This window comes from Phocoena sinus, chromosome 8 (assembly GCF_008692025.1).
Source record: "Phocoena sinus isolate mPhoSin1 chromosome 8, mPhoSin1.pri, whole genome shotgun sequence".
NCBI classification, from domain to species: Eukaryota; Metazoa; Chordata; class Mammalia; order Artiodactyla; family Phocoenidae; genus Phocoena; species Phocoena sinus.
In genome coordinates, this window is record NC_045770.1 from 20,465,074 (window position 1) to 20,480,433 (window position 15,360).

Sequence of the window (15,360 nt, forward strand, 5' to 3'; positions counted from 1 at the left end):
GATGCCTTATTCTCACCTAGCCACTGTGGGCAGGGCCCAGAGCACGCACCTGAGGGCAACTGCTGCCCAGGTCTTGGAGCTGAGGAGCAGGCGATGCCAGGTTAGGGTCTGCCTCTGACCCTAGTTGCTCATAGAGCAACTGCACTTTGTTCAACTCTAAGATTCCTTTGGTTCTAGCCAAATTCTGAAGATGCTGTCTAAATGCTACAATTCCTGAAAGAAAGAACAACGACCAAACAGTTTAAATAAAACACAAGGCCTTTCAGTGACCAGAGGCATGAAACCAACATGGCAACAAACCCCACCCAGTCCTACAACACAAGAGCTGTAGGAGCCAGCAGAGAAGGCAGGCAGTCACCTTGGGTGAGGGAAGTGTCTGACGCCCGGCGGCCCTCTCTGAAGCTCACTGGAGACCTGTTGTGGGCCTCTCGTTTCTGGGAGCTCAGAGCCTGCATGGTGGGGTTGGCAGGTCTCAGGCTCACGAAGGGAGACGTCATGCGGGGTGAGGGCTGATTGGCTAACATGATGTCCTTAAGGGAAGGGTGGTCCTCAAGAAAGTGCAGGTCCCTCTGAACAGACCCCATATCATACTCAGAGTCCACACTGTCAAGGGAGGGGTTGTCACTCATGGAGAAAATTTTCCCTTCAAGAGAAAAGACAAAAACAAAACACAACGCCAACATGACCACCAATCAATCGCAACTTCTTGGAACATGGGATACAAAGCATAACCAGCTTGAGTTTCCACAGCAACAGTGTCCTTAATTTCTAACCAAAACGTCTTTTCAGAACTTTTTTACACGTCAATTTAATCAGCTTCGAATTCTGTGGTGAAGACGCTCCAGAACCTGTACCCATAAGATCTTGGCCACTCCAAAAGAGCCAGAGTCCTCGATGAGTCACATCGCACTCGGATGAATCCTGGGCGTCAGGGGAGGCCACTCAGAGACGTTTCATTTTAATCTCTGAGAGCTGCTGAGCAGGCCTAATCTTAAGTCCTGCTGCATGTGGTCCACAAAGAAACAAGACACAGACAACATTCCAGGGGCTGGTTGGTATCATTCCTGTTTCTTGGAGAAGACTCAAGATGCCGGGAAGACCCAGGCCGGCACTTACTGAAAAGCGTACCTGAACCAGGCATCACGGCCAGCTGATTGGTCACTTCCGACAGAGTGTGCCGCCTCTGCCCGCCGCGTGTGGACTGGAAGGCGCCCAGGGCCCGCCCGGGGTCTTCCTCGGCCTCTCCTTCTGTCTCCAGCCCTTCATCAATGGAGGTCTCCATCACGTCGCTGGGCAGTGACTGGCACCCCTTCCTCGCCAGGACGGGAGGCACAGGGTCCAGGAGACAGCCATTTACCTAAATGTCAGTGTGACAGGGATGTGAGAGGAGCTATCAGGCGCTGCTCTGCTGAGACACTTGAAGAATCCACAAAGGCAAAAATGTCAAGACCTCTGGCCAATTACAAATTAAGTAAAATATTAAAAATGTACATATTGGTTACTAATGACAACCATGTAGATTAGAAGTTAAGGCGAGTCAACCAACGGCAGCACTTAAGAGACAGAAGCCCATTATGACCCAAACTGGCACTGCCTCCCAGGTTTCTCTGAGTCATCATGATTACAATGAACACTTTTTTTTAGTGGTTTCCAGATGAATAGGGTCTATTAGCTTGAGGCCTACCAATTATTATTATTATTTTTAAATAACGGAAATGAAGAGGGGGAAGATGAGATTTAGTAAAAAGAAAACAAAACCAACTGCACGGCTCATAGCTAAGAAAAGAGTAGTCACCAGCATTCTTCTAATGTTCAACCACAAAACATACTGGAAGGCTCTACACATACTTCTATATGCATAATTTAAGTACCTGCACATTGGATTTAGTCTTTAGTTGGCTCTATGTGCCTAAGGAATGGAAGAAAGAATTCTTTAAAGACGGACATACCACAAAAAGGAGTGAAAACAAAATTCAAATGGCAAACAGCCAAAGCCTTCCATTATAGAATAACAAATGACTCACAGGCCCCAAATTCCAGCAGAGGTTAACGAGCGGCAGCGCTCTGAATTCTCTCCGCTCCAGCAACACACACAGTATCTGCGCTTCCTATCCCACAGGATGAGCTCAGCACAGCTCCTGAGTGAGAGCGTCGTCGCCTTCCTCTGCAGTTGCCAAGCAAACCACCTTGAGGGGGCAGACACAGCCCACAAAGGGGAGCTGTGGTTGCGAGTTCTTCTGGCTGGTAAAAGCCCCAACGAGGAGGCAATTATTTACCTCATTACCTTAACTATCCCCCCATGGAAATCAATCCAGTTTTCTCCTATGAATAGCTGCTCAGGAACAGCCAGGCATAAGACTGAGCTCCCAGCAGTACTTTCACCTGGAATACACCAGGTAGCGCTATTGTTTCCTTTGGAAGCAGGAGAGGCTCATGTATGTGAGAGGTGACGTGGGACATCGCTATGCCAGACACAGGAAACTTTCCTCTTATGGCAACCAATCTGAAGGCGCTGCGAGGCCCTTTATTTGGAGAGGGAGACTTGGGTGACTCAGATCGTTGTTTGCTTGGGGGAGGGGATGGTTATTCCATAAAATCTGTTCTGGGGCTGTAGCCATTACTTGGATAAGGCAGCTAATGCACTACAGGGTTTTAAAGTGACAAGTGGCCACTTAAAAGGAAGGGTAGAAAATGCTTTCTTCCTAGACTAAGACCAATCTTCTCCATGGCACCAGAAAACAAAAACTCTGAAATCTGGCCAGGAACAATTATGCTCCCCTTCAACCATCCCCAGATAAGTGTTCCCTTTTTAACTAAACTTGAAAGTTTTCTTGTAGGAAAGAATGATGGCTTGGGGACTTAACATTCATAACTCTACGCTACGTTCCTTGACTGTCTACTAGTATAATTTTCTAAGACTAGCCAAGGATGATTTGGAAATGAATAAAAAACAACAGAGAAAAGACTGTTATCAAGTAAATATCTACTGAGCATCTTTACACTTTATAGCATATGTCAAAATTTTGTCAGATGTTTCTTGCAAGAAATATTTTGCAAGTACCGCCTTATAACCATGCCTTTCTTTCCTTAGTAGAGAAAGGCCACTTTTTTCTGAGTACTCAAAAAACCTTGCAGTCCCCCAAATTTACGATTTTTCTTAAATTGTCTGCTTATAAATTTATTTCCTCATCTAGACTACAAGAAGAATTTTTATCGTTCATTTAACAATGTTTGCTGAATTCAGTTTCACCCTGGGACAGGTAGATGACAATGATCTGGTTTTTCAGATGATGCTTGGTGATAACTGAATCAGAAAATGCTGTGGTGACCCTTTCATAGTTAAGAGGTATGAACAGAAAGCTGCCCTAGAGCTCATTCAGTTTACAGGTGTGAACACTTTCATCTCTAAGATCAGTTCCTGAAACAGGTGATAATCATGCCACCTTTGCCTGCCAGTTTACCCAGGGACTTGATATAACAAATTAAACTCTAGGATTTTGTGACTGTAACATGGGCTGATCTATCTTAGTGACCTAAGCTGCTAGAAATGAGATCTTTTGCTCTAGGAAACAATCCAGGCTAACTGTAAACTCTAAGACTGCAAAATACAATATGGGTGGGTAAAACGTACATTTTCCAACACAGTGTTTTTGCCTTTCCTTAAAGTTCAGTATAGATCACTTCCCTTCTGATAAGAGATGTCAGATGCAGTAGATAGCATACATGTAGGAGTCAGCCTCTCAGAAACTCTACCACTAATTGATAATACCCCTGAGCTTACCACATACACAAGATTCTAGCACAGGAGACTGCTAAACTGTTATGGATTGAATGTCTGTATCTCCCCTTAGATTCATATATTGAAGCCCTAACATCAGTGTGGCTATACTGGAGATGGAGCCTCTAAAGAGCTGACTAACACGGTAGACTAATGTATAGTACTAGCCAGTGAGCCTGGAGGCTGGGAATGTGCCTTATTTAATTTGTATCCTAAGTGCCTGGCAAGTTTGGCATATATTGAAGAGGCTCAAACCTCAGCTCCATCACTTATTAGGCAAGTTGCTTAACTTCTATAAAGCTCTTTTTTTTTTCTTCACTTGTAAAATGGGAGTAAAGTTGTTTGGGAGGATTAACTAAAACACTGTGTATATTAACATTATTTCTGGACCAAAGAGAATGCTATTTTATAACAAAAAATTTTTAAAGCATGAGAATAAAACAACAACATTTTCTTTTAAAGCATTTTTACCATCTTGAGGCAAATTAAACAAACAACCAGGTGAGGAAGAAAAGCACTAGATAACCCAGTTCCAGAAATTTATCCTAGGGAAATAATAAAAGGTATAGTCAAAAATTTAGACACAGGGATATTCACCTGAAGCATATGTAAGGAAGCAAAAAATATTCAAGTACCTGATGTCCAAAAATAGAAGAGTATTTAAATAAGGGTGCATCTAATACAATATATTAGGCAGTTGTTAAATATAACTCATGCTTTCAAAGAAGATTTCATGGTATGGGAAAAATGCTCATAATGTTATATTACATAAAAGCAAGGTACAAAATTACATATAATAGAATAAAATTTTGTTTTAACAAGTCTACCTACGTACTGAGTCACCCTATACTCATCCACCCACCCATCCATCTATCCATCCATCTATATAACCTACTCTAAGGAAACGTGTCAAAATGGGCTTACCTTTGGGTAGGGGGACTATGGATAAATTATTTTTTTCCTTTATCCCTCTTTGAATTTTCCATGTGTGATTCTGACTGGTTTAATGTCTTTTAATTAGAAATTTAAAAATCCAAAGTCAGAAGTAAAAGTGCAATTTCTCCCCTTTACAAAGTCTTAGAGGTTAACACGATTAAGAGTTTTTGATGAATATCCTTCTTAGATCTTTTGTCATGTGTACTACCTTTCCTTACTTTTTTTTTTTTGCTGTACGTGGGCCTCTCAGTGTTGTGGCCTCTCTCGTTGCGGAGCACAGGCTCCGGACACGCAGGCCCAGCGGCCATGGCTAACAGGCCCAGCTGCTCCGCGGCATGTGGGATCTTCCCGGATGGGGGCACGAACCCGTGTCCCCTCATCGGCAGGCGGACTCTCAACCATTGCGCCACCAGGGAAGCCCTGTACTACCTTTATAATTTAAAAAAGGTATTAAAAACGTCAATAGACATGAACAGCTCTACTACACTTGCACTTTCATAGTTTAGTTTCACAGTTCCCTTCCACTAACCGGACATGGAGACGGTAACTTGGAAAATCCTTTTCTCATAGAACTTAAATAAAATGTTAAAACTGACTGAAGTGTCCGTATGTGTGTGTATGTATAAAGTCCATTATTCCCAAAGAAACTCTCAAAAGTGAGAGACTGACCCTACAGGGCTTGCATCTGCTCCTGTATGGGCTCTGTACCACCTGGGGGCTCGGTTACTGCTCAGAGTTAGGTGACTGTCTCAGAAAGGTGCTATTTTGGGAGCAACCCCAAACCCATGTTTCAATGCAGACTTCCTGAGGGATTTTACTGATAAGTTTAAGTTGAAGACTTCTGGGAGAGAAGGAGAAGCGAAACCTCCGAGGCGCACAATATCTGCCACCAATCGCGAGCAGAAATGACTGAGCAACACATGCAGTTACGCGGCATCCTTTAGACGACAACAAATAGGTGTTAGAGGAAATGCATATGAAGCAAGACCAACAACAAAGGGCTAGTATCTCTGTCTGACGGTTTTGTGTGTGTGCGTTTATTTATGGGCCCCAGAGAAAGAGGTGCTAGGGAGGGAAGAGGCACAAAGAGTACTGCTGACATAAATGAAATGGTACGCAAATAAGACCAGCGGATGTCTACAGCCTGGCTGAGTGCCAAGGTGGCCCTGCCAGTGTGGGTGGCCAGTTCCAGCATGGCATTGCTCTTCCTACAAATGCAAATATGCCATCTAGCTTCTGTCTATATCTTTCACAAAATCATTCATTTCCTGTCTGTTTCCTAGTTACGGTAACAATCACAAGCTTTAAAAATAGCTTGCCCTATATAATACAGCAGACAGTGCCCAATCTGTGTTTTGGGCCTGAGGCCCTCATAGCCAAGCTTTAAGCAGACTGCATTTTAATTTTTTCAAGGGGATTAGATTTTAAAAATAAATGAGTGATGTTGCCTCAATTTATGTCTAAATTTCTGGGTGAGAATGTAATAGCAGTTTATGAGGATTTGAACATGCTGGCAACCACAGGCAGAGGAACAGACTGTCCACAGAAAGTGGCCTCGTCCTCAGGGACAGGGACACTAACTCCTCAGGGTCAGGAACCCGGCTTAACACCTGCTTATGGCAGCCCAGCATCAAGGTGCCTTGACTACGCTCTAGTCATTACTCATTACTTAACTTCTGAATCAGCTCTACCTCCAGAGCTCCCTATTTCTGAAAATGCTATTCACCTTCCTGATCATCAAGGCTCAAAATCCTGTTATCGGTCTGGACTTCTTTTCTCTGGACCCTAACAGTCTATCAGTTTTATCTGTGCAATCTCATTTATACCATCCCCTCCTCTCCAGTTTCATGGGCACCATCCTAGCTCAAGCCCTTGTCACCTCCCCTGACACACACTCTAACCTTCTACTGTGCTTGTCACCAGTCTCTCTCCTATCCAATGCAGGCTACGGACCCTTCCAGGTTCATTTCTGAAGCACAATATGGATCATGGTGTTTCCTTATCAAAAAATCTCCTATTGTTTCCTACTACCTTGGAGAAGGTCCATTTGGAAAAAACTCTTTTTTTTTACAATTTAATTTTATTTATTTGGTCACGTCGGGTCTTAGTTGTGGCAGGTGGGCTCCTTAGTTGCAGCTCATTGGCTCCTTGGTTGTGGCACGTGGATTCCTTAGTCATGGCCCGAGGGCTCCTTAGTTGTGGCTCGCCAGCTCCTTAGTTGCGGCATGTGAACTCTTAGTTGCGGCATGCACGTGGGATCTAGTTTCCTGACCAGGGATTGAACCCAGGCCTCCTGCATTGGAGGTGGGGAGTCCCAACCACTGTGCCACCAGGGCAGTCCCAAAAACTCTCTATTAAAAAAAATATTTATTTATTTATTTGGCTGCACCGGGTCTTAGTTGTGGCATGTGGGATCTAGTTCTGTGACCAGGGATCGAACCTGGGCCCCCTCCATTGAGAGCGTGGAGTCTTAACCGCTGGACCACCAGGGAAGTCCCAGAAAAAACTCTCTTGATAATACTGAAACACGTTCCCGTGTTGAGAGCCCCAACCTAGAGAAAGAGTCTATCCCTTGGCTTGCCATTCAAAGCAAGGCTATTTGTCTTTATTTTGTACAACTTCCCTTCACATGCCCTCTCCCTCAGCCACACTGAGCTCCTGCTCTGACTTAGAGGGACCCAGGCTTTCCTGACGTTTGCTGTTGCTCAGGCCTTTCCCTCCACCGAGATATCACACCCTAGTTTCCATCCACCCTGATTCTGCCCTCCTCTCAATTCCCAGCTCTGACAGTTAAACCAAAGACATTCCTGATCAAATGAACTAAAAGCAACTCCCCCGTCTCCTTCTAGTCTTGCAGCACTTTGATTTTTTTATCTCTTTAAGGGACCAATTATGTTTTATCAATTTATTCAGTACCTGGCACATTACCTTTAGTTAAGCTTCATGTCTCTTCTGCTAGACTACAAACTTTGAGGCAGAACTAATATCTGAGTCATCTTTTTATTACCTAACGAGCCTAAAAAGACAGGAAACCAATATTTGCTGAGTATCTACAATTTGCCCAAAACCTCACACACATTCTTTCAATTAATCCTCACAACAGTCTCATAAAGTTGGTATCCTTGTTTTACACAAGAGAAATGGAGGTTCAAAGAAGTTAGTCACTTTATCCAAGTTCACACAGCTAGTGAAGAACAGAGTCTATTTTAAACATACTCTAAGACCTGCTCATTAATATGATCCTCTGTATATCACTGGATGCTAAGTATATAAAACACAAATTAGAAGTTAAATAAATATTCATTAAATGAGGGAAGCTGTCATGTTCCATATACTAAAAGCCAACTTTATGCAGCACACCAGAATAAACTTATCTCCTTTAAGTATGTTCAAACTGGACACAAAAAGATGTTTAACTGACCAAAAAAGATGGCTCATCATTTTGTAGCTGCAGCACAGGCAGAAGAGAGGCCATAATAACATAGGCAAAGCCCAATTTAGCACAATAGTTATACTTTTGTTTTCAGAATTACAATTGGTTTTAAAAAAAAATCCAAAACCTATGAGGGATCTAGAGCTTGAGAGAAGGAATTGGTTAAGGAAAGAGAATGAAGAAGGATTCTGAAAAGTACACGAGATCTGACATGTTACATAACCGTCGTAATGACAAGATGGAGAGAGCGAGGTTAGGCCTGGATACTTTTCTCAGGTCTTCTGCACAAAAACAACTCCTCCCAAGTGACTTGAGGAAATGACAAAGTTCAGCTAAGCCGAAGTAAAACATTTGTGTGGACAGAGTTGAAATCTCCAGCCAACCAACAAGCTCGGAGTCTCTCAAACACATCTGTACCTTTGGAGTGTCGACACACTCTTCCTCCATGAATGCTGCTTCCGCCTGACAGCCGGATGCTGGAAATGAGAAGGCGTCCACGTTGGATGCCTGTGGGAGGAGGGCAGATCGCATCACTCGCACGTTTGGTGAATGCACCGTCACTGGGAGTCCCACAGTTTGTGTCTGTAAATATGGCAAGAACGGAAAGTTTGGGAACATTAATACTTTCTATATAAATATACAAAATTCTTGAAATAAAACAATTCTTCCTGATGTAATTAAAGGGTAAATAGTGATTTGTTGGAAACTCCAGAAAAGATGTGATGAAGTATGTACATGGTACAGGTATCGATCTGAAGCAGTCTAGCAATCAATTATTCTGAGATAGGTTGTACAGAATTTCGTTCCTGTTCCATGATGAGGTGCATAACTTTCACAGATGACAGGAAAGCTAGCCTTTGTAAGGAATCTAAGACGCTCTTTTTCAATTCAATGAACATCTATTGGCTATATCCTTAAATATATTACCTTGGAAAGATACAAAGAAGAATAGAGAAGTCCCAGTCTCTAAGAGTAGGAGATCAAAACTGAACCAGAGATAAGATACACACACAACTAACTGTAATACAAAGTACACTGCAATAAGGGCTATCTACCTGCATCTCTCTCTTTTTTTTTTTTTTTTGGTGGGGTACGGGGTGAGATGGTATATATTTCTTGGCAAGGGAGTGAGTGTAGAGGAAGAAGAGAGAAGCAGCAGCTACTCGGAGGGGATAGGAATGTTCTTTGAAAGAGACGCACAGACTGAACACACACAGCCTGCTTGCCCAGTGGAAACAGAGATGCTTATTGCTGAGCAAGTTATGTTCCTGAAGTCAACCTACTCTAGAAAGTCCATTCTCCATGTCTCCTCTGTTAAAAATTCTAAGTAAACAAGTATTACAAAGTCTTCCTCATTTAAAAGAGAATTTTCCTTTATGACAATTGGCAAGAATTGATTTTGAAGATGAAACCGCTGGATACTCCTTTCCTCCCCATTTCTTCAAAACTAGCAGAATAATTTATTAGATGCCTTTTGAACATAACAGACATTGCAAAACATCTGAGGGAACAAACATCATACCAGTTTCTAAAAGGCAGAGGAATGGCCTGTATTTTTTCTGCCATTGTCACTTTAAGGGATATAGGATGGTGAGCTTTAAATTCAAACAAGTGAAAAGGAACAAAATGGTATGATTCTAGCTTTTCCCTTCCCAAGACCTGGTTTTGATTCCGGGCTCCATCACTTACTAATTGTGTGAACTTAATCAGTTACCTAAACTCTTTGCATCTTATTTTCTTCACCTCTGAAAAATGTCATAATATCTACTTCACAGTGAAGTTAGGACTGTAAAAGGCAACATGTAAAGTCCTTCGCTCAGTAATGTTAATTCCTCCTTTCTCCTTTCTAAAGTCTTAAAATGATGATAATAATTTAATACAGGAATTAGTAAAATGAATACACAGTTTTGTTCTCAGATACTAGCTAATGGTTCCCAGTTAAAATTTCAGGTTGATGGTTTTCAATAATGGGGGAATATGTTATAAATACACTTTATACTTGACTATGACTATATTTAGAATATACTTTATATTCCAACATTAACATCATTAGATATACTGCATGAGATAAAGAACAAAATAGCAATAGCAAAGTGTTGGTATTATATGGATGGTAAAAAGTGACAGAAAATACACTGTATATTATTCTGAGCATGATAAAGAAATAGCTTTTCTTATATCATCATTCCTCAGGCCTATATCCCCGTCACTTTTGAGACGAAACATTTTTTTTCCTTTCAAGCGTTAGTCATTTAAATTAATTTTTTAGCCACAATGTAAAATTTAAACTTCCGAATAAAGCATATTTGATACATTCCTCTTACCCTTATCATTGGCTTTTCAATCAAAGGATAAAGCTGAACTTTGATTTCTGTTTCCCAAATTTATTAGACTGCTCCTTATCAGGGCAAAGCACTACCTGTAGACACTGCCCTGGAAATGAGATACCAACATGATAACTATGATATGTTCTTCTCACTCCTTGCTTCTTGTTAGCTGTGACTTTTTAAATGTCAGGATTGTGCTGGGCCAGACCAAGCATAACACATTTTTCTTTCACATCCAACCTGGACTACAACAACTTACTGTGAACTTGGTAAGGACAGAGAAATAACACATTTTATTATGACAGCCGCTTCACAGGAAATACAATGACAGATTCAGGGGTCTGCTTTTTAGGATTCTTGCAATCACTGACGGGATTAAGGAAGTCTTTTTGGCACAAGTTAGAGTATAAATATTCAAATAGCATGCCCAGCACTAAAGATCTGATTAAAGAATATGTTATAATAAATAGATGGTTGATTAATATCCCAAGCAAGCAGATATTACCAGTTTCTCCAAGAGTGGCCATAAACACAATAGGCACATGGAAAGATGCTCAACATTGCTAATTATTAGAGAAATACAAATCAAAACTAAACTGAGATATCACCACATACCGGTCAGAATGGCCATCATTAAAAAGTCTACAAATAACAAATTCTGGAGAGCATGTGGAGAAAAGGGAACCCTCTTACACTGGTTGGAATGTAAGTTGGTGCAGCCACTATGGAAAACAGTATGGAGGTTCCTCAGAGAGCTAAAAGTAGAATTACCATATGATCCAGCAATCCCACTTCTGGGTATATATTCAGACAAAACTGTAATTCAAAAAGATACCTGCACCCCTATGTTCATAGCAGCACTATGTACAATCACCAGACACAGAAACAAACTAAATGTAAATTGACAGAGGAATGGATAAAGAAGATGTGGTACTCAAAATGTTCACTGCAGCTCTATTTATAATAGCCCGGAGATGGAAACAACCTAAGTGTCCATCATCGGATGAATGGATAAAGAAGATGTGGCACATATGTACAATGGAATATTACTCAGCCATAAAAAGAAACGAAATTGAGCTATTTGTAATGAGGTGGGTGGACCTAGAGTCTGTCATACAGAGTGAAGTAAGTCAGAAAGAGAAAGACAAATACCGTATGCTAACACATATATATGGAATTTAAGAAAAAAAATGTCATGAAGAACCTAGGGGTAAAACAGGAATAAAGACACAGACCTACTAAAGAATGGACTTGAGGATATGGGGAGGGGGAAGGGTAAGCTGTGACAAAGTGAGAGAGTGGCATGGACATATATACACTACCAAACATAAAATAGCTAGCTAGTGGGAAGCAGCTGCATAGCACAGGAAGATCAGCTTGGTGCTTTGTGACCACCTAGAGAGGTGGGATAGGGAGGGCGGGAGGGAGGGAGACGCAAGAGGGAAGAGATATGGGAACATATGTATATGTATAACTGATGCATTTTGTTATAAAGCAGAAACTAACACACCATTGTAAAGCAATTATACTCCAATAAAGATGTAAAAAAAAAAAAAAAAGATGTGGTACAATGGAATACTACTCAGCCATAAAAAAGAACGAAATAATGCCATTTGCAGCAACATGGATGCAACTAGAGATTATCATACCAAATGAAGAAAGTCAGAAAGAGAAAGACAAATACCATATGAAATCACTTATATGTAGAATCTAAAACATGGCACAAATGAACCTATCTACAAAACAGAAAGGGACTCACAGGCATAGAGCACAGACTTGTGGTTACCAAAGTGGAGGGGAGGTAGGGGAGGGATGGACTGGGAGTCTGGGGATAGTAGATGCGAACTATTACATATAGAATGGATAAAGAGCAAGGGAACTATATTCAGTATCCTGGGATAAATCATAATGAAAAAGAATATAAAAAAGAGTGTATATATGTGTATAACTGAGTCACTTTGCTGTACAGCAGAAATTAACACAACATTGTAAATCAACTATACTTCAATAAAAAAAAATTTGAAAAAAAGAGTGGCCATAAACAATGACCATGTCCACTAAATGTAATGACTTTTTAGATCATATGTTTATTGTCTTGAATCTCTTCTTCTGATTTTATGCTTTCCAGCACCATTAAAATGAAAATAACATTTTCTCCTACGGGAAAAATCTTTACTGGTCCCATAGGAATATGCTTATTATGGATAGAATTGTGCCCCCTGCCCCTGCCCCCATCTATATGTTGAAGCCCTAACACCCAATGTGACTATATCTGTAGACAGGGCCTTTAAGGAGGTAATTAAGGTTAAATGAGGTCATAAGGGTGGGGACCTAATGCAAAAGGACTGGTGTCCCTCTAAGTAGAGGATGAGATACCAGAGATCTCTCTTCCTGCATGTGCAGAGAAGAGGATGTGCAAGGACATAGTGAGAAGGTGGCCATCTAAATGCCAGGAAGAGAGTCCTCAGAACCCCGATGACCCCTTGATCTTGCACTTCCAGCCTCTAAAACTGCGAAAACATAAACTTTGTTGTTGAAGCTGCCCAGTCTGTGGTGCTTTGTTAACAGCAGCCCTAGTTGACTTTTTCTTACAGCTGTGGAGGGCAACCTCTAATCAGTAATTAAAGAAGAACTGGGATGAGTGTTTCATTCTAGTCTACTTACAGTTGATGGAAAATTGGAGTGAAGGACTATTAAAAACTAGCAGATAGAATTCACAAGAAAAAGGCATATTTTAAAAAAATAGTCACCTGCAGTCAATTAGATGTAACATTTCCTGTATATTATGTGGCAAATATAAGTACTCTAAATCCATCTAAAGTGGAAATCTCAATGTTTTCTAAGTAGTAATCGTGGGTTGTTCATCACTATACCATAAATTCCTTAAGGGCAGGGACTGTTTCCTGGGTACCTATGAAACCATGATGGCTGGGACTGTGCCTGGCACATAAGTGCTCTATCTGAACGGAACTGCTGGTATCAATTAATCAATTTTATCTTTGTAGCAAACTTATGAAGTAGGTATTGCTATTTCCATTTTATAGTTAAGGACCCTGGAGCTCAGAGATGCTGACTTGTTGAAGTCACTCAGCTCAGTATGGAACCCAAGGTCTGCTTGATTGCACAAGTCATGTGATCTCTGCAAAGGCTCTTGTAATTTCCCCAGTTCCTTATCACTCTATCAAGTAACAAGCGATTTGCCACTTCTTTAAACAGATAGTAGAACACCAAAGAATTCAAAGGGAGAAGGCTCTACTAAAGCTTTAAGCACATTTATAGTCATAAAAACAGAGAAATCTATTTTTTAACAAGTTCAATACTAAACATTAGAATGTGAAGTCTCGTAGGGAAGGGAGATCTTCTTCAACCCCAGTGCCTGTTTCTTAGCATCCAGATGGCACTCAAGACAAGTTTCTGAATGAGCACTGAAGATTGCTATTTGAATTAGATACATTTTAAGTCACAGTAAATAGCTTTCTATGATAACTTGGATCAATGCATAAAATGAGAAGAACTCATGGGGTGCTTGGTAATAAAAAAAATGATCAAACATAAGAAGCCCCAAGCCAAATGAAATATAACTTGAGATCTAAGGAATCTGCTTCAAGTTTAGATATGAAAGGAAATCATGTACAATAACATATGCGTGTGCTCAGGAGCAATCGTTTATGTAACCCTCACTTGTGTAATGTTTCAGAAGAATAAAGAGACTCGGGAGAGAAGCTACTCAGCATGGGGGCTTTCCTGCTTCCTATCCTTCCGCCTGGCAGCATTTTCCAGAGGGAAGGGGCACCCTCCATCTCACTATTACTAGCCCAACTTAGGAATTCTCATTTTATCTCCCTCCTCTCTATCTTGAAAGCTATACCACTCGACTTTGAAGGATTCCAAGTGCTCAGAGATACTTCAACCCAAATATCTGGAACTTTACTGATATATTATTTTACTCACATTAGTATCAATACTCACATTATTTTAGATATTAAAATATGTATAACAAGGTACACCATTTACCTATTAAAATCAAGACGATTTTAATTTCCTGGGGTTTCTTTTTCACATATTCTGTAGAAGCCAATGCAAAATTCTACTATAATTCTATAAATTTTGTAAAATTGCCAAACAAAAAATACAAAGTGAAAACTCTTTTGCTCTTACTTGCACTTTATTTATCTAATTTTATTTATTTAACATTTTTATTGGAGTACAATTGCTCTACAATGGTGTGTTAGTTTCTGCTTTATAACAAAGTGAATCAGCTATACATATACATATATCCCCATATCTCCTCCCTCTTGCGTCTCCCTCCCATCCTCCCTATCTCACCCCTCTAAGTGGACACAAAGCACCGAGCTGATCTCCCTGTGCCACGTGGCTGCTTCCCACTAGCTTTCGATTTTACATTTGGTAGTGTATATATGTCCATGTCACTCTCTCAATTCCTCCCAGCTTACCCTTCCCACTCTCCATGTGCTCAAGTCCATTCTCTACGTCTGTGTCTGTATTCCGGTCTTGCCCCTAGGTTCTTCAGAACCATTCTTTTTCTTTTAGATTCTATATATATGTGTTAGCATACGGTATTCGTTTTTCTCTTTCTAACTTACTTCACTCTGTATGACAGACTCTAGGTCCATCCACCTCACTACAAATAACTCAATTTCGTTTTGTTTTTAAGGCAGAGTAATATTCCATTGTACATATGTGCCACATCTTCTCTATCCATTCATCTGTTGATGGACACTTAGGTTGCTTCCATATCCTGGCTATTGTAAATAGAGCTGCAATAAACATTGTGGTATATGACTCTTTTTGAATTATGGTTTTCTCAGGGTATATGCCCAGTAGTGGGACTGCTGAGTTGTATGGCAGTCCTAGTTTTTGTTTTT

The 15,360-nt window shown here is 40.8% G+C and overlaps 1 protein-coding gene across 6 annotated transcripts in view; it reads right to left on the minus strand.

Annotated features, from left to right (window-relative positions):
- Window positions 1-15,360, minus strand: part of SIK2 (salt inducible kinase 2) — a 131,399-nt gene that overhangs the window by 8,879 nt on the left and 107,160 nt on the right. For all 6 annotated transcript variants that reach the window (XR_004350957.1, XM_032638913.1, XM_032638909.1 and 3 more), the window contains 4 exons: window positions 8,565-8,729; window positions 1,129-1,357; window positions 359-643; window positions 50-213 (listed from right to left, as the gene is read on the minus strand). Coding sequence is in view for 5 of the 6 variants with exons in the window: in XM_032638913.1 (XP_032494804.1) it covers window positions 50-213; window positions 359-643; window positions 1,129-1,357; window positions 8,565-8,729 (843 nt within the window). In the remaining variant the exon portion in view is untranslated. The remainder of the gene's footprint in view (window positions 1-49; window positions 214-358; window positions 644-1,128; window positions 1,358-8,564; window positions 8,730-15,360) is intronic.